We start from the raw sequence: 21503 nt of genomic DNA on the forward strand, positions 1-21503 counted from the left end.
CCCTTGACCCAAGTGGCCCAGTGCCCAGTGCTCTTTACTATGTTTACACGGGACCCGGGAAGCAGGGGAAGACGCGCACCCTCCGGCGTCGAGAACTTGCGCTGAAAACTCGGTGTCACTAACGTGGCATCGCATTATGTTCCTTAAAATGTCACTTACTAGTGAAACTATTTCTAAGACCTGTTAATTGTGTCTACCCCTTCTTGCAAGAACTTTCTGCCCGTGATCTTTGTCCTTTTATCTTCCCAGTGTTTTTCTTGAGTGCTTTAAATGAAGGGTCTTGGCTAGAAAAGTCTGCATTCTTTACTTTGCACTCTTCTCATTCTGATTGGTAAAAACACATTCGATTTTGTTTAAAGTAATCTTGTAGGTAAAAGTCTTCTCTAGTGACCGTCTTTAGTCTCCACTTCCCTGCTACGTATTTACAAAGACTGTAAGTTACCGATGATGTCAGTGGTGATGGAGGCGAGCGTGAATAATGGCGCCACCTTCCGTTCGTAGATCCGTTTGCCTTGTCCTTTCCCTCCAAATGGGTTGATAAACACCAGTAAATGCTTTGGTCTAGATGCTGCAAAACAAAAATATTGTGCAAATCGCAGCGAATACAACGAAAAATCCCATCGAAGCACTGAGTCACTGAACAGAACCAAACCACAATGGTTTCAGAATTCTGCTTAGGATCACGTGATGAAAAGCTTTTCAGTTAAAGAACAATGCTAAAGAGTTTCTGAATCTATGAAAAGAGAAAAGCGGCAGCCTCGCAGAATGGGCGGTGCTTTGCACATCTGCCAGATGTGACGACAGCCCCAGGGATTCGGGATTCGGCCGGATGAGATGCACCCCTGGAAGGCAGCAGCCCCATCCTTCTTCGTGCGAAGGAAAGGAGTTTGCAGAGAACAAGGAGAATGAAGCAGATGGATGGAAAGGGGCGTTAGGAGAGAGAGACAGATGGACAGGCACAGGAGGAGCCTGACGTGGAGATGGACAGACGGCGAGACATCAGGTGGCCTCCCAGTCCCCGGTTCCAGTCCCTCCAGAGGCCCAGCCAAGCCCCGACACAGGGTCTCCTGACTCACCCCTATGTTCTCATAACAACTTCCACGTTTCTGTTTCGGTCCATTCAAGTACATTCGGATACTTTAAAAAAGAAATCTAGCAATTCAATAAAAGTAGCAAGAGGTATGCACCCAAGAAAATGGAAAACCTAAGTCCACACAAATCCTGTGCACGGATGTTTCCAGCAGCACCCTTCACAGAAGCCACAAATGGACACACAGTGTCTGCTAACTGCTGACTGGACACACAAAACGTGGTCTGCCTGCAAAATGGAATGTTACTCCGCGATAAGAAGGAACAACACTGACACACGGACCCACACGAATACATGTCCAAAGCACGCTGAGAGACAGCAGCCTTCCACAAAAGAGCTCCCAGCACGTGACGCCATTTATGCAGAGTTCCAGAACGGGCAAAACGAACACATGCACCAGTAACAGAAAATCAGACTGGGGGTTGAAACTTTGGGGGTGATATAAGCCCTATAGCGGTTTAGGTTACACAGGTATCTGTATGTTTCAAAACTCCTTAATTTTATGATTTGTGCATTTCACTGTATGTAAATTCTACCTCAGAACCGTACACAAATACTGACCTCTAGTTAATGACATGCAGGCTGAAGTGTTTAAAGTGACGTATCCCGATGTCTGTCACTGACTTTGAAACAGCAAAAATACATCCATTGATGGACAGACAGACATTGGCAAAGTAAATACAGCAAAATGGTAACAACTGTAGACTCTAGGTGGTGGGTAAATGGATGTTCACTGTGCAATTCTCTCAAATAGTCCGTATGCCTGAAAATCTTCATACTGAAATATTGGGGGAAATATACAATAGAGAAAATCAACAAAGCCAAAAGTTGGTTCTTGGAAAAGATTCATAGAATTGCTAAATCCCTAATAAAGCTGATAAAGAAAAAGGGAGAAAACACAAATTACCAATATCAGGAATGAGAAAGGGGACATTATTTCAAAATCTACAAATATTACAAGGAAAGTGAAAAGCTGTATTAATAAATGTAGGCCAATAAATCTGTAAATTTGGATGAAATAGACAAATTTCTCAAAAAATACAATGTACCAAAGCTAACAGAAGAAATAAAAGATCTGAATAGTTTAATATCTAATAAAGAAACAAGTAACAAAAACCTTCCCACAAAGAAAACCCAGACTCAGATGGTTTCACTAATTAATCCTTCCAAATATTTAAAGAAAAAAGTTGCCTCAATGTTATAAAAACTCTTCCACAGAATCTGAAAGGAAAAAGCCTTTCAACTCTTCGTACATGGCCACTGTAAGCTTGATAGCAAAACCAGACAAGGACGTTACCAGAAAGGAAACTCATAGGTCTGTTTCTCCCCTGAGCTTAGGTGCAAAAATCCTAAACAAAATATCAACAAGTCAAATCCAGAAATATATGAAAAGGGTACTATATCGTGGTTAAGTGGGGTTTATCCCAGGAATACAACTGCTTTTCTACAAAGTGAAATCAATGTTCTTCCACACATTAAATCAAAAAGAAGAAAATTATACAATCATCTTAGTAGATACAAAAAAAGCATTTATCAAATTCAACACCCATTCATGATTAAAAAGAACAAATTCTCAGAAAACTAGGATTAGAAACTTCCTTAATTCGGTTTTTTAAATCTATTAGAAACCTAAGAAACATCATTCTTGACAGTGAAATGTTGAAAATGTCCCTCTGAGAGCAGGACTAAGACCATCCCCCTGACCAGGAGGTCCAAACCAGGGCAAAAGTGTCGGAAAAAGCAAGAAAAGGTACAAGGACTGAAGTGGGAGAAACAGAACTGACATTATTCACAGCTGACAAGAAGAGTAATCAAACTATTAAAATTAATAAGTGAATTTAGCAAGGTCATTTGATGTCAGGTGAAAAATAAAATTCAATTACATTTCTATACTGGAGCCATAAACAAATAAAAAGCAAATTGGAAGCAGCATGATGCCTGGGGAAAAGGACAGTCTGCCCCCTAAATGGCATGGGGTCAAGCAGATATCTTAATTTAAAGAATCTTGACCAGTTATCTCACATTACATAAAAAATCTATTCCAAATGGACTAGATTTAAATGTGAAAGGTAAAGCAAAGCTTTGAGAAGAAAACACCTCATGGCCTTGGAGCAGACAAAGGTGTCCTAAATAGAGTATAACCCAACCACAGAGTGAAATAACAAAAACCAAAAAACTAGAACTACATTAAAACAATGTGTGTTCATCATCAAAAGAATGGAGGGAAGAGACTGAAAATGCAAGCCACGCAATGAGAGAAGGAAGATAGCTGTAATTCATAAGTCCAATAAAAGGTTCAGAGCCACCATATGTAAAGAGTTTCTACATATAATTGAGAAAGACAACAACCCAACAGAAAAATGGATGAAAGAATTGAACAGACACCTCACAGAAGAGGATTTCCAAATGGCCCATAAACAGGAATGTATTTCCCAACTTCATTAGCTATTAGGGCAATGCAAATTAAAGCCATAATTAAGACTGTGAACACCCACCAGAATGGCTAAAATTCTAAAGGTGTGGTTAAGATGTGGGGCGATCAGAACGCTGATGTGTGAGAGCCCCGTGCCACACACGGGGGCCGAGTTCTGTGTCACACTTCACTGTGGTGCTTGTCACAGACATTAGACTCCATGTCTATGTTCCAGGCCAGTTGTGGGATAACACAAAGGTTAACACAGTTAGGAGTTCAAACCACAGGGGAGCTGAAGAACAGAATCGGGTAATATTTTTAGATACAAGCAGACCATAGCAAAGCCACCACTGTACAGGCGTTTCTATGGATTCCATAGAAAAATAAACACATCCCATCATCCTAGGGGGCAGGTTTGGAGGACTTTCTCTCCAGGTCTGAATCTAGAGACTCAAAGTCTCCTGAAAACAACAGAGGACCCGAGGGGGGAGGGGAGCAGGAGAAACCGAGGCCATTTTCTGAACAGACCAGTTGAGGCGTCCCGAAGACGCAAAGGACAGAGCACTGAGTCTGAGATGTGAGGAAAGGTGGGGGAAATGGGAAGCCAGGCAGCGGTAATGAACCCCGTGCCCCCCAGAATCAGGCTGAACTGGGAAGTGAGGGCGCGCCTGCCCTGGAGGCCGGGCTCCGGGCATCACACCTGGCCAGCCCTCTAATCAGGAGATCTGTAAAAGCCACAGTGACCCATCATCTCCAGCTAGGTTACAGGAGCTGTGAGGAGGAGGGAAGCAGAGGTCACCGCAGCAGGCACACAACACGCACACACACACTTGGGCAGCACAGCAACTCTGTCCTCTAAATATAAAAGCATACACGTACTCAGCTTCTCAAGCTGCTCCCGGAGGGTCTGTAGCCACAGGTGACACAGCTGTTCATCGGCACAGCAGAAAGTCACCTGTGCACACTTCCAGCGGTGGCGCCGGGCTCTCCTCACTCGGTGCACTGCACAGAAACAAGTGCGTTACTAGCAGTTCCCAGCTCGCGGCCTGGTGACCCACCCTGAGAACCAGCAGGGGCGCCCGCGCACCCCCTACGGCTCACTAGTAACTTCCAAGGTATATTAGGAAAAAATCCCATTTCTCAGGTGTTTTAACCCATGTTAAAAATAAAGGAAATAGAAGATGACCAAAAACCGAAACATTGATTAATGATGGGAGAAGACATTTAGGCGACATTACCTGTGAAAGCGTGAGGCTTTTCAATTTTCTGCCACTTTCCACTGCTGTAGTCTTTCCCATGACTGTCTGTTTCCTCAACGGTGATGATCTCAGAAATGGGAACAGAGCAGGCATCTGTAACAACACCACATCCATGTGACAAATGAACCCATTCGAATGCACACAAACACACGTCCAACTCCCAAATGCTGGGAACAGTTCGCCTTAACATTCATTAGAAACCCAAAAACAAAACAGAAAGGTTTACCTAATTTTTAAATTTAAATCTAAAAAAATCTGGGAAACTCAGTGTTATCAGAGGACAATGTGTTTTACCCAAACAGAATCACCAAATGTAGTTTGCAACTTTTTAAATGATTCGCTCGGCCATTCAAGCTGCACGTGCTGACTTCCAGGCCAGCTACTACACTCAGTTTTGGGAAAGGTGTTCAGGACACAGTGTCCATCCTTAGCCTGGCTCAGGAATCCAAGTGGGACAGAGGCACATAGCAAGGCCTGGAGAAAACCAGGACCCAGGACCACTGAGAGTCAGGGCCACACTGAGGCAGAAGCTAGGGGTGGGCAAGAGGCTCTGGAAAGACCGGGATGGGTCCCATGGGATGCAGCAGGAGAACGGGGACACTTGGCTAGGCCTTAGGGATGACAGCCCCAGACATTCCCTACTCTGGGAAACCCAGGAACAGGCTGCACCTGAGCTACCTCAGGCAGGTTTGGGGCAGTTTTAATTACAGAACTTCAGACACATCCAGGTAAAGCTGGACCTAAACACAGCTGTGGGAGAGGTGGGGTGACAGCCTGTAACTGACACCAGGGGCCTGGAAGAACCTGCCCAGGGAGAGCAGAGGACTCAGGAACCAGAGCTGACTGAAGACAAGCCCCCAGAGGCAAAGAACTCCAGCAAGAATCTGAGAAGGTGAACAGCCAGTCGCTGAAGGGCACAGGAAACACAGCTCCCAGCAGGTCAGGTCCTGGAGGCAACAGTGGGGCCACCCAATGGTTCTCTGACGGTGAAATGACATTGCCCTATATTGGTCAACCTAAATGTGCTGGGTACGAAGAAGAGGCATCCCACACTATATGTGTGTGAACACAGTGAAGTAGAAACAGGGACAATAATAAATCGGTGAGTGCACGAATGCTGGAGAAATGTCTTGCAAAGACTTGACAGGGGCGATGTGAGGCACTTTCATTTTATACCCATGGGGTTGCCTGCATTTTGCATCATCTTGCCCTGCATGTGGGATTAGATAAATCACTAGATGTCACCACTGAGATGACAAAGATGTTGGAATTATCTGACGAGGATTTTAAAGCATCCATGATGAAAATGCTTCATGAGACATTACACGCGTAAGCAAATAAGTACATACAAAGGCTCAGCAAACAAACAGAAGCTCTAAATGGGAATTTTAGAACTGAAAAATATAATAACCAAAATAGAAAACAAACGGGTGGACTCAGCAGCAGAATGAAGGGACAGAGAGAAGAATCAGTGAACTGGAAGATATAACAATGGAAATCACTCAATCTGAACAACAGGAAAAAATTAACAGGGACTCAGGGACCTGTGGGACAATAATAAATGATCAAACATTTGTGTCACTGGAGTCCCAGAGGAGAGAAGGAGAGGGGCTGAAAAAGTATTCAAAAAATAATGGCTGAAAACTTCCCAAATTTGGTAACCTCAAATATTACAAACCCAAATAAATCCAAACCAAGACACATCATAGCCAACCTTCTGAAAATCAAATACAAAGAAAAATATCTTAAAATCAGTGAAAGAGAAATAACACTTTACCTAGAGGGGAAAACAATTCGAGTGACAGTGAATTTCTTAAGGGAAATCATGGAAGCCAGAAGGAAGTAGTACAATATGTTTTTCCAGTGCTAAAGAAAAAGAACTGTCAACTCAGAATCTTATACCCTGCAAAAATGTCCTTCAGGGATAAAAGAGAAGTCAAGACATTCTCAGATGGAAAAAAACTAAGAGAACTTGTCGCTAGCAGACCTGCCCTAAAAGAATGGTTCAAAGAAGAAGAAAGAAGACTCCTGGGGGCGAGGAGGGGTGGACGGGAGGAGGGGAAAGAAAAAAGAAAGAACACCGTAAGCAAAGAGGCAGGAAATTACAATAGAGTTTCCTTCTCTTCTTGTCTTTTCTAAATTATGTTTGAGTGTTGAAGATAAAAATTATAACACTACTGTGGTTCTAAATGTATGGAGGAAACTATTAAGACAATTATAGAACAGGGAGGAGCAAAGTGATGCAGAGAGAGGTAAGGTTTCTACATTCCACTCAAACTGGTACAACATTACCAGGAGACCAGGATGAGTTAAGTATATGTAAACCAATACTTAGGGAACCACTCAAAGGCTATACATAGAGATGCATTAAAAAACAATACGTATATTTTACCACACTAAAAAAAATTAAGATCTACAGATAAGTCAAAATGGAATTCTAAAAAAATTTAAGTAATCTACAGGAAAGCAGGACAAAGAAAACAGAAAAATGAAAAACAGAAGAAAAAGAGAAAACAAAAAATACAACGGCAGACTTAAGCCCTAACATATCAATATTTACATTAAACAGACAGGGACGGGCCGAGTTGATTAGAAAACATGGCTCAATTCTATGCAGTCTAAAGAAACTCACTTCAAATCTAATGATGTAAGTAAGTGGAAAGTAAAAGGACGGAAAAGACATGTCATGCAAACATTAATCAACAAGAAAGCAGGACTGGCTGTGTTAATAGAAGATTGCCAGAGACAGAGAGGGACATTACATAATGAAAAAAGGGTCGATCCTAAATGAAGACATAGCAATTCTGAACGCGTATTCACCAAATAACAGAACGTGGAAATATGTAAAGCAAAAGCTGACAGAACTACAAGGCACGATAGAAAAGTGCAGTTACAGGTGCAGACTTCAACACTCCTCTCAACAATTGACAGAACTAGACGGAAAATCAGCAAGGATATGGAAGAGCTCAACACCACCATCCACGACAGGATCCAATCACGTTTCTACAAGACTCCACCCAACAACAGCAGAACACACATTCTTCTCAAATGCCCACGGAACATGTTCCAAGACAGACCACATCACTCCATTATGGTCCTTTTGTTCTTGAGTTCCCTTCAAACTTTAGTTGATATGGGCAGGTTTATTTTGTTAGAGAGAAATAAACCGTCCCAATTTCAATGCCTGAGATCAGTCTGCAAATGTACGTGCTGTTCCTCGGAGGAGGCTTCAATCTACTCTGTTCTGATGGGCTTTCTGCTTACAGACAAGTGCACGGCTGGATCAGAACCCGAATGAGTGTGTTCCCCAAACTGCAGCAGTGATTCTTCCAGATGACCAGATTTGTTTGTTTTGAAGTACATCTGGTTTAGCTGGTTTTTTATAACACATCACATTGTCATGCCTCCTTCAGCAACAAAGATTTAGAGCAGGGTCAGAAAACTGCAGGCCAAATCCGGCCGGCTGCTTGCTTTTATAAAGAAAAGTTTTATTGGCACACAGCCATATGCATTCATTTACATACTGTCTGTAGCTGCTTCTGTGCTAACACAGCAGAGCTGGGAAATTGGGACCCACAAAGCCTAAAATATATTTGCTATCTGGCCCTTGAAGAAAATGCTTGCTGATCTATTTTAGAGCAAAGAGTAAAAGCCCACCTCGGAATAATCTCAGAACAATGACAGTTTTCCACTACTACTAAACCATGTGATCTGACAGTAACTGAGGCAAGTGCCGAAAGAGACACCGCTGGGAGGGCCACTTTTTTTCTGACCTCTGCTTACACCTCTTCCAGTGACTCATGTGCAAATCTGGAAAGAGGTTCTGCATGTTTTTGAAAACAGGAAAATGGGATTGCCACTTGTTTCCTATTCAGACATACGGAGACGCCTCCTTATCAAAATATGTAGGTCATCAGCTTATATAATTCGATGACCTGCATGACTTCTGGCTTCATAATGGGACAAAAGTAAGACACTCCGCACACGTCAGGCGGATTACCTATGCCGCACTTTAGGATTTGTGGAGTTTACACCTTAGGATTCTCTAGAATCTGTGGGCTTTACACAAACTATTCCACTTCCTTGCCACTCCCAGTGGTTTCAGATCTACATCTCTTCAGAGAAAAGTAGAGGTGCTTAAGTGAGAACACCGCAAGAAATCACTGGGACACCCTCCCCCAAAGCTCTCACGCCAGGGGCCGTGGTGACCCCCAAATTCACCCGTGCCCTGCAGAGGAGGGATACAGGGTCGGAGCACCTGCGCTGCTCTCCCCCCACTACTTAGAGGGCCAGGCTGAACTCATCCTCACACTCATCCTCCAAACACTTACTCAGCACCTACTGTGGAGGCAGTACTCAAGGTGCTCCTGGGGAGTGGGAAAGAGGAGACGAGGAGGAAATGCAGCCATCTGACACTGGATTCTGCCCGCAGAGACAATGCAAGGGACATAAACAAGTCAAAAATTAAAAAGCAGAAGGAAATAACTAGCAGAGAAGTACAAACAAAATCAAATAAAAAGATTACCAAAGGGTATGGGAGAGCTGGCCTTGAACAAGGGTGAGGTCTGAATATGGGGAAGCAGGAGGGAATGCATTTCAAGTGCAGAGGAGCAGGATGAATGGGTAAGACGCGGGTATACAGGTGGAGTCAGGAATGGCTCAGGTGGGGTGGGTGCAATGGGCTCACATGGTGGGGAGACTGGAATGCAAGCCGGGCAGGGAGGGTGACCCAACAGACCAGCGAGTGCACATATGGATGAACTTTCTAGCAAGGCAAGCATCCAGGCAGAAGCATCCACGGAGCTGCACTATCTGTGGCTTGCCTGCGTTTTGCTGGCTGCCTCACAGGGAGTGTTGGGGACACGCTATATAAACACAGCAGTGGCCTGCCCAAGGAGCTCACCACCAGCCTTGGGTGTCCCAGATGGGACTGGCGGAAGAAAGGGGAGAGTTCTCCACCCCGTCCCTGGACAGACAGACAGACAGACAGACAGACACACACACACACACACACACACACACACACACACACTCCTCCCAGCCCCAACTCTAAAGGAACCCACTGTATTTGAGTGTGTTCTATTTGAGTCTATTTGAGTGTGTTTTACTGCAGCCAGGGGTATAATCCAGATATAGTTTCAGTCTGTTTCAAGTTCAACTAGCACAAGGCACTTTGAGAAGCCTCTGTCAGGGTTTCCTGTTTTCAGTCGGCCCCACTTCCGACCCGGGGGCACTTGTTGGCTCACAGCTTCCTTAGGTGCAGCTCCCACTGGGTCCAGAAACCCTGCCCCTTTGAGTTCCTAGTCCCACCTTGGCTGCCAACAGAGCCACATTCCCAGCACGGAGACTCAGAGAGTGCAGAGCACGTATTGGATTAAAAGCCAGCTCCCGTTGTATATCATGTGCCCTACAAGCAGTCAAATTATGGCTTCAAGTTTTCACATCTGAAAACAGGAGTGATATTACTGAGAAATGGAAAGGGTCAGAAGAAACAACCTACGATGCCAGAGCTAGCCCAGTGCACGCAGGACCCTGGCTCGGCTCCCTTCTCTGTCCTTCTTTGAAGGCAGTTTCAATTCACCCCCCCACCCCCCTAATCTACCCTTTATCCCCCCCATCCCCCACCCCATCCCGGAGCTCCACGGCACCCTCTGCCTGGCCTCCCAGGTCCTCCTAGAGGCTGTTTTTGCACAACCTCCACCCCTTCCTGCCCCACCAGGCCACAGTCCGCCCAGGCATGTCCGGATACCTGGGGGTGGGGGCAGTGGGGCTGGACACTGCGTTCTGCTAATTGAATTCAGTGTCCCGTGGACAGGTACTTGTCTGCCCTCCATTCTCCTGCCCTCAAGCATGAAATCATCCACCAGGGGCCTGATTGATGCCTTTTGGGGGTGCCGAGTTATGAGGAAACCCAAAGAGGGGGCACAGCTGTGTCTTTGCATCACGTTGGAGAGCAGCGGAGACAAGCGCAGACCGCTCCCTAGAGGAAGCCCACCAGCCAGGGCCGCAGCCCCAGCCTCTCTGGGAGAGGACAGCCATCAGGAAGCCTGGAGGCGCCTGTACAAAAGCGCCGTCATGGTTTAAAAGGGAAGCAACCACCATTCCAGAAAGAGAGCGGCAGCTGTGGAGTAGGCGGCCAGCAAAGGCAGGCAGACCACAAGTGGACGCTGCCACCACACACAACCCAGAATCTGGTGACCGGAAACCATAATAGTAGGCAGCCGAGGATGCCAACACTGCAAACAGGCAGTGACTGGCCTCCTACCCCGACATTCCCCATGGGTGGGGTCTGTCCAGTGTCCACGTGGCCCCTCAGACTTGAGAGAGGCCACACCTCGCTGCTGACAAGCACAGCGGCTGCACTTGGACCCACCAAGTTCCTGGTTCGACCCCTAGTTGGGCCAGTTACTTAGACACTGTATATAGCCCAGTACAGGGGGAGCTGTCACAGAAAACCCATCATGGCTCACACAGAAGTGACCCATTCAACAGGATGAGGAAGGCGGTGTGTGGTCGTCCTTAAGCCCAGAGATTTACAGCAACGCTCCAAAGCCCGAGGAGCGGGCCAGGCTCCCTTCGTCCCAGCATTACAGAGCAAGAATTAGAAGTCGGGGCCTGTGGGTGGTACCAGGAGGCCCAAGGGTGACGCCATCCAAGCGTGACATGTCTCCAAAGTGGAGAGCAGAATGATCCCACCAGAGTAGACTCTCAGACACCCCGCCACAGATAAACTCTGTGCCGACAAGGCTTCTGGTGACCCCAGGGCCAGAAACCAAGTGTTGGTCATGGGTCCAAGGCCACTTTTGACCTTGGCCGGACCTAACATTCCAGCTGTGCCCCATCCCTCCCCTCACCTGCAGAGCCCCACAACCCCAGAGTCAGAAAATGCCTCCATCACCCACCACAACACCCCAGGCTGCCCCAAGGAGTCGAAAAGGCATTCCAAACTCTGCCCACGAGAATCGGGACCTCCCCCACCCGATTCCCCAGAATTAAAACAATAAATTGCTCCTCCTCCCACAGCAATTTCAGACGACCGCAAATCAGGACCTCATTCTCCTCACTTCACTTATTCAAGTCTATGCAGACCCAGCCCTGCTCACCATGCCTCCTGCCTGGCCCAGGCCACGGCTTCTGACCTCACTTCCTGTCCCTCCTCAGTCTGCTCTCCTGGAAGGGGCCACAGGGATCTGTTAAGAATGCTAAGCTGGATAAAGCTGTCCAGGGGCTTCCATGGCACTCAGGGTAAAAGGCCAAATCCCCATCTCAGCCCCTTCGAGTCAAAGGGCCCCATCCCCGCCCCACCCCCCACTGCACACCCACACCAGCCTCCTGGCTAGTCTCAGGGCCTTTGCATTTGCTGTTCCTCCTGCCTGAATCATCTCTCCCCAACATTCACAGGTCTCTCCAGGTCTCTGGTCAAATGCTGCCATGTAAGTGAGGGCTTCTGGGACCACCTGTCCCACAGCGACCTGCCCCCACCCTGCTGGCTCTCCTCCTCAGACCTACGTGCCCCTGTGTGCCTCTGTCTCCCTTTAGTGGAAAATGCTCCACTGCACTGGGACGTTGTCATATGCACCCAGCCCAGGCTGGGTACCACCAGGCCCTCAGGAACAACTTGGGGAAGAGAAATGAATGAACTGGAACACGCCCACACTGGCCAGCTGGGGGTTTCCTGTGCCTGGACACTGCCTCCCTTGTCCCCGCTAAAACACGGGCTACTTGAAGTCTCCTCCTCCAGGATCAAATGCCACCTCTGTGATAAGCCGCCTCCGCCAGGAGCCCCGTCCCTTGCAGAGTGCCCTTGTCCACCCACCCACTGCAGCAGTGACCTCCAGGCCATTGTGTCCTTTCCTTTTTGTATCTAAATGACACTTCTCCAAATCCGGAGGGCCTCTGCAGGCCACGTGTCCAGCCTGTGGCACCAGAATAACACGCTGCCCCAGCACATCCCCGGACAGAAAATCATGAGCCCCTTCCTTTACTTTTCGCCAGAATGGGCCCGGTACCCTGCAAGGGAGCCGCTCGGTTTCAGAACCCGGCTAAGGAGAAGCATCTGTCCCGAGGTTAAACCACCCAAACCCAGAACGCGGCGCCCGCGTCCCCTCGGGATTCTCGCATTCAGCCTTGTCCTGCCGGTGTCCTTCAGATACCTGCGTGCTGATTAGACAGATGCGACAGCCGGCGACACCTACTGCCGCAGACCTGCCGGCGGTCGCCACGCTGCGCCTCGCTCTCTGGGGTCACACCCCGCAGGGGACCGTGGGCGCCCGGCTTTTGCCCTCCCAACCGGCACGCCTGGCTCCCTCTTTGTCACTCTGTCCCGAATGAATACACTCCCGAGCCCTGCCAGCTGTCGCCGAGATCCCCGCAGCCAGGCCTGCGCTCCCCCCGGGGCCCCCACCGCCACCCGGCCCCCTCTTTTCCTCCCCCAGCGCGCCCCGGTGAGCTGCGGGCCGGTGGCGACACTTACCCGCACCGGGGACGCTGGTTCCGGACCCCGGGCTCGGCCACCAGCGCAGCAACCCCCGCACAGGGTCCAAGCTCACCGCGCAGCGCTGCCGCTTCACCCACAGCACCGAGCGCAGCGGCTCCGCCGCCCCCATCGCGCCAGCCCCGCCGGCGCCGGCTCGGCCGGGCGGGGGGCGCCGGGCGGGGGCGCGGACGCCGAGGGGCGCGGGACCGTTAGCGGCCCCTGGAGCCCGGCCGGGTCGTGGCGGCGGCAGCGGCGGAGGCGCGGGGCGGGCGGGGCGCGAGGAGGGCGGCGCTGCGTCACTCCTGACGCACAGCGGCCGCGGGGCCGAGGGGGGCGGAGGGGAACCGGCGGGGGCCGAGGACCGGGTTGGGGGAGACGAAGGGGTCGGGTGCCGGGCCCGTCTGGCCGGGGGTCGCGCCACGTGGGCGCGGCGCTCGCCGGGGCGCGTCCGGAGGGCTCAGGCCCAGGGGGAGGCAGCTTAACTCTGCAGCTGGTCTTGGGGTCCGGGCCGTAGTCGCCGAGGGCGTGCAGCTCAGTAGCGCCTCCCTGGCGGGTCGTAGTGACAGGCAGGATCCTCCATGGCGCAAAAATACTGCCTGGGCAGTCGTGTTGGGGCGGCGGGAAGCCGCTGGCTTCAGGCGGGCCTAGCTTTGAGGGTGAGCTCCCGGGGGCCCACGCCAATCCGGATGTGGCGACCATAAGTGATGTGACTTTGGGCATCAGGTCGCTTTTTGAATCCCCCGTCCCTTCCCTGGCTGAGCTGGCCCTGCCGTCCTCCCAGAAATGAGCTTGAGGCCAGGACAGGCGCCCATGGGAGGTGTGGGCCCTATAGGACCCAGCATGGAAACAGCTACCGTCTCCTCTGCTTATCGGGCCATCCTGAGGTCCACCTGGGGAGGCAGGTACATCCCCACTCCTCACTGGGGATTCAGCAGTAAGGGATGGAGCCAGCATTTGAACCCAGTGGTCTGGGTCCAGGGATCCCCTGTGCCTGCACACCCAGGCTGAGGACAGATTCCCCCTGAGGGGACATGTCTCAGTCACAGGCAGCATTGGAATACTGTATATATGTGTCCCCACCATGGCTGGGGGCTGCTGCGAGCAACTCGGGGTCCCACAGCCCCTGCACTTCTGCCCTAGGTTCTCATGGCCAGCCTGCAGGGAGGGGTGGGGAGACTGGAGTGTGAGCCGCCCTGGGAACCAGCAGAGCCGAGGGGGCCTGCAGGCTGGAAGAGAGGGAGCTGCTGTTCTGAGCATTTTGCAGAGAGACATCACCCCTGTGCCCCCAGATTCTCTTCATCACCCCGGTCCAGCTCAACCCTCCCCTCTACTTCCCTGACCACCCAGCTAAACGGACCACCGACTGCACCCCAGCGGGCCCCAGCTTGCCCTCAGAGCATGACTGCCCCCCTCAGCTCCATGAGGACGTGACATGTCTTCCCCTGTAGCCCTGGTGCCAAAAACAGTCTCAGCACGTAGTAAGCATGGAGATCTTTGTTACACAAGTGCATGTCCCAGATTTATCAATGAAGAAGCTGTGCTCAGATAAGCTGAGTAATATGCCTAAAGGCACAGCGCTCATGAGTGACAGAGGTCTGGCTCCAAGGGCCCAGCTGCCTGCCTCTGTCTTCCTTATTCCTTCCAGTTTCTCCTTGGCTCCTCCCACAGGAGCCTTCCCTGTGGGTGGCGGAAGGGCCAGCCCACCTCCTCCCTGGTCCTCACCTGTGCCTGGCACTGGGCAGCCACATGTACAGGTCTTATCTTGCCAGCACCCTGTGATTCACTCCTCCCTGGGAGCCCAGCCCCCCTTCAGGCTGAGTGCAGGTAGGGCAGAAGGTGGGATGAATCCTAGCCCCACCCTTGGGCAAGCCATACCTGATCTCCCTGCCCTCTCTCCTCCCTCCCAGACTGCTGCTCTAAGACTCGAAATGTGGATGTGAAACTTCTCTGGAAACTACCATTGCCAGGCGGGGGCTGGTGTTGCCATTGCTGTGTGTGAAGGATGGCAGGAAAGGGCCCGTGGGCAGGGGCTTAGAAATACCCGCCTTCCTGTCCAGGCTTCTTTCTGTGGTCTCTCTGGGCTAGGCTCCTTCCCCTACTGGGTGATTCATTTAGAGATCCTTTAATGCCACACATCATCTCACACAATCCTATAGCCTGAGTGGGGGGCCCAGAGAGGACTCAGACCTCATCCCGCTCTCAAGGACCTCTGTGGGGGAGCTAGCAATATCAACTATAAAACATTGGTGAATCCTGGAGGGGGGACCTCCCACCTTCTTCACTTGGCAGACTCAAGTCCATAACCCAGGTCCAGGGGTTCTCAGTGGCTGTTATGGGCTGAATTGTGTCCCCCTAAAATTCACATGTTGAAGCCCTAACCCCCAGGACCTCAAAATGTGACCGTATTTGGAGACAGGGCCTTTAAAGAGGTGATTAAGGTAGAATGAGGTCATATGGGTGAGTCCTAATCCAGTCTGACGGGGGTCCTTAGAAGAGGAAATTTGGACATGCAGAGACCAGGGGGACTCTCTCAAAGATGGACACCATTTGAAAAAGCAGCAAGAGGTCAGTAGTCTGCAAACTAAGGAGAGAGGCCTCAGAGGAAACCAAACCTGTCAGCACCTTGACCTTGGACTTCCAGCCTCTATGAACTAGAACCATGAGGAAACAATTTTCTGATATTTAAGCCACTCAGTCTGTGGTGTTTTGCAACCCTAGCAAAGTAATACTGTGGCCTTCCACCCTGGGGGACCTGTCATTCTGGACTCAGTTGGGAGGAGCCTGGCCAATGCAAAACCCCACGCTTCTACCCAGGGGGAGAAGGTAATAAAATGAAGGCCAAGTTTTCAGAAGACGCTTCCGGCAGTTGAGCTGGATGGGGAGAGGGTTGGACAGGGCAGGTCAGGGCCGACGGGAGGGCTGCAGGCCCATGACTCGGAGCAGAGCGCTGATGGGCATGAAGTGAAAGACGCAGCGTTGCCTTACAGCAACTGCCAGGCCCGCTCTGTGCCAGGCGCTGGCTGTGAAGGCATCTGACAGGACAGCCAACAGTAGCCTCCAAAAGGCCATGGACACCCAGCTCCCCCAATGGTCTCCGGCCACCTTGCTCACCTCTGCGCTGGCAGGCACACCTCTCCAGTGCGGGGCCCTGGCCAAGTGTCCTCCCCATGTGTCTGCTTGGGACACCCCCACTGGGCTTCTCCTTCACCCCACACCCCCTCCCGTCATGCGTCTGAGCCCCCAGCAGCTCAGCTCGCTCCCTCGGGCTTCTAGCCACGCTGCCGTGCAAGGCCTCACTTCCACCTGTGATGCTGCAGAGCACCCCAGCCGGTCACTGGCCTGCTGCATGCACAGCTGGCCCAGCCTCTGCAGGGGCTAGACGTGCCCTGGCTGCCAGCTTGGCCAGAGAGCATGGGCTCAGCCCAGCAGCCAGGAGCCCAGACAGTCAGGCTCTGCCTTGCCACCTGCCCCTGTTGAGTCTGCAGGCTTGGGCTGTGGCCCGAGTCGGCCAGCTTATCTAAGGCAGACATGCTGCCCAGCGGCGGCCAACATCCATCGCCCTGCACTGTGTCTACCCAGGTCTCCTCACACATGGGCTGCGTGGACCTTCAAGTCCTGTTTAGGCACATAGCATTGCCACCTGCCACCCATAAATGTCCCACCCACTGGGTCATCCATGCCAGAGGCTCACGGGTCCCTCCTGTCCAGAGAGATCTTCCAGCACTAATCCTTCCATGGAGGCGGAGCCACTTTCCCTCTGTCCCGGGAGCCCCCGGCCTTGTTTCCGGTGACAGTCCCCTGCATATCTTCCCAGGCTTCTTCCCCATGCTCAGCCACACAATCTGACATCAGGACGCTGCTGGGCGGGGTGGAAAGACACCTGCCTCAGCTACACACTGGCTGCCAGGAATATTGCCCTCTGCCCTCCACCTCCTGCTATCCACTCTGGAAGGAGGAAGAGCCTTCCAACAGCCACCTGTCAAGGCTGACTGCCTGGAAGAAATGTCTGAGGCCCAAAGAGGCCCAAATACTCGTATGGTAAGCTGGTGATTTACAAAATGGCACACATGACCCAAACGACAGTCTGGGCGTGAGTTATCTTACCCCACTTTCCAGATGGAAAGACTGAGGCTAGACCCACGAAACTATTATAACCTGACTTGCTCAAGTTATACAGAAGGCCATTAGATGGGTGGGTGCTCCTGCGTCCCACTGGTGTGGGAGAGTCTGAAGTGTGAGAACAGACAACCGCAAAGCTGCCGCCTCACCCTCAGCGGGCACTGCCCCTGGGCCCTCTGGTGGGGCCAGTCTGTTCCACCCTCCAGGGCACACAGGACTGTCCTGCCCGACCTGCTCATGCAGGAAGATAGGGCTGCCCACCTGGGAAAGCCAGAGCCTGAGGTGGAGTGGCGGGTGGCCCTCGGGGTGGTGGCCAGAGGGTGGGTCTGGGCTGGAAGGGCCAGTGCAGTGGGACTAGCCAAAAATAATACCAAAGGTGGCCAGGGATCGGGGCTGCTCGAACCCCTGGGAGCCATGGGGAGCACCATACCCAGGGGAGGGCCCCAAAGGCCATGTGTGGGTTTGGTCTGGACCCTGTGGGCTCCCAGGCCTGTTGAGGTGACTGCTTCGGAGGGGCCCTGGCGGGATGCCTGTCACTGCTTAGCTTTGGCTCATTCAGTCTTCAAGGTGATACTTCTCTGCAGGTGAAGGAACAGGCTGGTGAGGTTAGAAACGTGGGTCAGGGTGACGCGGTGGCGAGGGCTGGGCCTAGGAACAAAACGCAGGGCTGTGGGCTTGGAGGCTGCCTCACACCACCCGGCCACGCTGTGGGCAGCGCTCCGGGTTTCCTCTCCTGTGGGGGCAGGACGAGGGCCAGTCTGCCTTCCCCAGGAGCTGGCTTAGCGGCAGATGCTCCAGGGAAAAAGGCCAACTCCTGCTGGGTGGCCTCTGGGACACCTCAGGGCGGGAGGGAGACTCCTCTGCTCACCTCTGCAGCTGGAGGAAGCTGGGCAGCTGGGAGGGTCAGAGAGCGCAGGCGGCTGGCCTTGTTAGAGGCAGGGGAGCTAAGGTGCTGGCAGGGTGGGCTGAGGGAGGGCACCTGACAAGGTCCCCCCGCCCCCCCGCCCGGGAGCCGCCTCCCTAGGTCTGCAGCACAGTGTCCACTTCCGGTTGAAGCAGTGTGGCCTTGACTCCGTCAGGGAGTGGGAACTGCTACAATGCCCAGCCTCAAGGGCTTGGGAGAGGGACATCTGGGGAGGCCCCCACCTGGGTGATACCTGTGACCCATCCTGGATCTTGACTGGGAGACCTTTGCAAACCCTGGTCTGGTGGAGTTGGGTGTTGCCATGGGGCAAACCTGACCTGTGCCCAGGGCTGCAGGACACAGCAGAGGCGCTTACTGCACAGGAGAGCTGTAAGCTATGGTTTTCAGACCTTCTGGCGCCAATCCCTCCATGGCCAAGTGTCCAAGAGGAGGCTAGAGAGCTTACTCAGCATGTTTACTTGCCCTTTAATGTCTGCATTCTGTAAAGAAAAAGAAAGAGCAAAGGCCCAGGAGCCTGGTGGCCTGGTTCAGCCAGGGGGTGGGGGCGGGGCACCGGTAACTTCCCTTACCTAGGGGTGGGACACAGGTGGGTCTGGGGACAGGAGGGCAGGGATGGGCTGCGTTTGGAGTAGAGGGAGAAAGCCTGCTCCAAACAAACCCACAAAAAATGCAAATAACATCCTCTGGAGGAAAGACGAACAAACAAACACAACCTGTGTTCAATCCAGAAATTTTGTAACATAAACAGAAGATGAAGTACTGAGTCCAAAAACAAAACAAAAGAAAAACAAGAAAAAGAAAAAAAAAACAGTGGGAAGAACACAAATGGCAGGCTGATCTTAGAGAATTCCTGGAATCAGCTCAGTCGGCACCAAGACAAGCCGCGCTTAGAAGATTGCTGGGCAGCCGTGGGTGGCCAGAGGACACCGTCCGTGGGAGGCCAGGCGGGAAGGGCTCCGAAGAAAATAAAAGGCAAACAGAAAACTGTACCCTTCTACAGTCTGTGTGCACAGAAGCATGAGAACCAGGGAACCAGAAAGGGATGGAGCTGGACCTCAGGGCATGGAGCTCTGCCCCGAGAACAGTGCTGACAGGGAAATCTGGCGCATGGAGCAGCTCGCTCCACCCCCCTTTCCAGGTGGGGAAACTGAGGCCAGAAAGGGGCAGCAGCCTCTGAAAAGTATAGGAATGCCGCCATTTCTGTGACTCCTGTTCACTGGGCCCTCCTGTGTGCCAGGTACTGACAGGGTAGGGACCCAAGCCCACAAGCAGAACCGGACAAGTTCTCCTGCACAAATTCACCGTAGGCACAGATAACCAATAGTCCCAGCAACGCGGCTGACCAAGAGCCTTGACTCTGAGAGCACCTGGCAGAGGGTCCAGCCCGGCCCAGGGTAAGGAAGGCCTCCTGGGAAGGGTGTTGAATTGAGGCCTAGAGGCAGAACTGTGGGAGCCCGAAGGGTGAGGGGAGCGCAGAGGCAATGATTAAAATCCTAATAGAAGAAGGTTTTTCCCAATTTGCAGAACTCAGAGGACACAGGGAACTCATCCAGCCCAGCAGTGGCCACCGCCCCCCCCCCTTATAAGTGATGCCCTGCTCTGTGTCACCTGGGAACCAGTTCGTAGCATTCCTTGGAGGCAAAGCACATTGTCCCCATTTCTCAGATGAGGGACTTGAGACTCAGAGGCCCAGTCGGCTGCTGGGGGAGTGGTGGGGGAGGGGTCGTCCCTGCTTTATCTGAGCCAAAGCAGACACACACACGTTGTGTTTCTATAAGCAGACTCCCACATCAGCAACAGAGAGTGACATGAAGACCTTTTTGTTATGGAAACAACCCGGAATTCCTCAAACAACCAAACCAAAAGATAAACAAGAACATCTTTAAGCCCTTTCTCAGATCCCGTGATGTCCCAGGGCCCCCCAGAGCTGTGTCCACATGGTCAAGGCGCTGAGAGGAAGCTGTCGTTTGCTTGCCAGGCTGCCATTCACAGGTGAAGGTGACAAGGGACTTTTTCAGACAATTCAGGCTTAGAGAACTCTCCAAAACTCCTAACAGGAAGCTGCTGTGGCCTGGGAGCTGAGATTCACAACTGCATCTAGACCTGTTAGAGGGATCATTAAACACACCCAGAAAGGAAAGGGTGTTCCCACAAAACTCCTGGAACAAGTTGATCTTCCTGCTTTGAAAAAGGAAAACAAAGGGCATCTGAACCCTTCCCTGCTGCCCCCAGGGCCCTCCCTCCCTGTCCACCCCTGCACTGGGCTCCTTGCTCTCGCTCACCAACCAAACCTGCTTCCTGGGTACTTTTTGATCTCACCTCAGGGCCTTTGAACTTACCAGTTCCTGGGAAACTGCTCCCAATCCTCCACTCCTATAGGCCGCACCTCCCTGTCCTCCAGTCTCTGCTTAAATTGGTCCCTGCCCTGTCAGTACCCCTTTATTGTTATAAACCATTTATCACCACCCCATGCTGGTCGTGGGTGTTTCCGTGCTCGTTCATTTAAGGCTCTTTGATCACGCTGGCATGTGAGTTCCAGAGGACAGGGCTTCCCACAGTATCCCCAGTGTTATATGCATATAATATATAAATGTACTCATGGTAACTGTGGGTTAGTTTACCAAGGTTATGCAACAGAGTGAAATGCTCGTCCTCTGACCCATCCTGGTCCAACCTGCTCTGTTCCCGGGGCCTTCAGGCTAGTAGCTGTGCTTGGTGTTGTGGAGACACACTTATCATGACAGGAATTCTGCTTGGGGCTTACGTTTTACAGAAACAGCCCCTTACCACAAAGCGCCTCACCCAGGAGATAAGGGAAGGATGGATGTATGTTTCCCAAAGATTAGCGAGAACCTCATGGCCAGACTCACGTCAACTCAGGTCACCAGACTAAGAGCATCTCCCCAGCCCCTGCGGGCGCCCAGGAGTCTGCAGGTGTCAGTCACCTCTTGCCCTCCCATCCCCCTCCCCTCCATGTAAAAGAAGCCTGGACTCCACTTTCTTAAGATGGATTTGAGGATTAGGTCTCCCATCTTCCCAGTTCTTTCCAAGTGTGGGGAGCACAGACCTTGGACCAGTGACAGTTATATAAAGAGTTTGGAGGTAGATTGAAACACAGGTCTCAAAGGTATAGTATCGCTTACAAAGGCTGCTCTGGAAACAAAAGATGTGGGAAGGGTGAAGCAGGGTGAGTTGACACCCTCCCCTCACCGGCCTGAGGC

The 21503-nt window shown here is 51.7% G+C and overlaps 1 protein-coding gene across 4 annotated transcripts in view; it reads right to left on the reverse strand.

Moving 5' to 3' along the window:
* Positions 1–13511, reverse strand: part of CERK (ceramide kinase) — a 32323-nt gene extending 18812 nt beyond the window's left edge. For 3 of the 4 annotated variants that reach the window (XM_074326592.1, XM_074326593.1, XM_074326594.1), the window contains exons 1-4: positions 13236–13504; positions 4742–4855; positions 4383–4505; positions 443–568 (exon numbers count right to left, since the gene is read on the reverse strand). In XM_074326592.1, the coding sequence (XP_074182693.1) occupies positions 443–568; positions 4383–4505; positions 4742–4855; positions 13236–13368 (496 nt within the window). In that variant the 5' untranslated portion in view covers positions 13369–13504. Of the gene's footprint in view, positions 1–442; positions 569–4382; positions 4506–4741; positions 4856–13235 lie in introns of all 4 variants that reach the window. The other variant, XM_074326595.1, reaches the window with a different exon arrangement.
* Between the last annotated feature and the right edge of the window lie 7992 nt (positions 13512–21503).

Source organism: Rhinolophus sinicus, linkage group LG02, assembly GCF_036562045.2.
Source record: "Rhinolophus sinicus isolate RSC01 linkage group LG02, ASM3656204v1, whole genome shotgun sequence".
NCBI classification, from domain to species: Eukaryota; Metazoa; Chordata; class Mammalia; order Chiroptera; family Rhinolophidae; genus Rhinolophus; species Rhinolophus sinicus.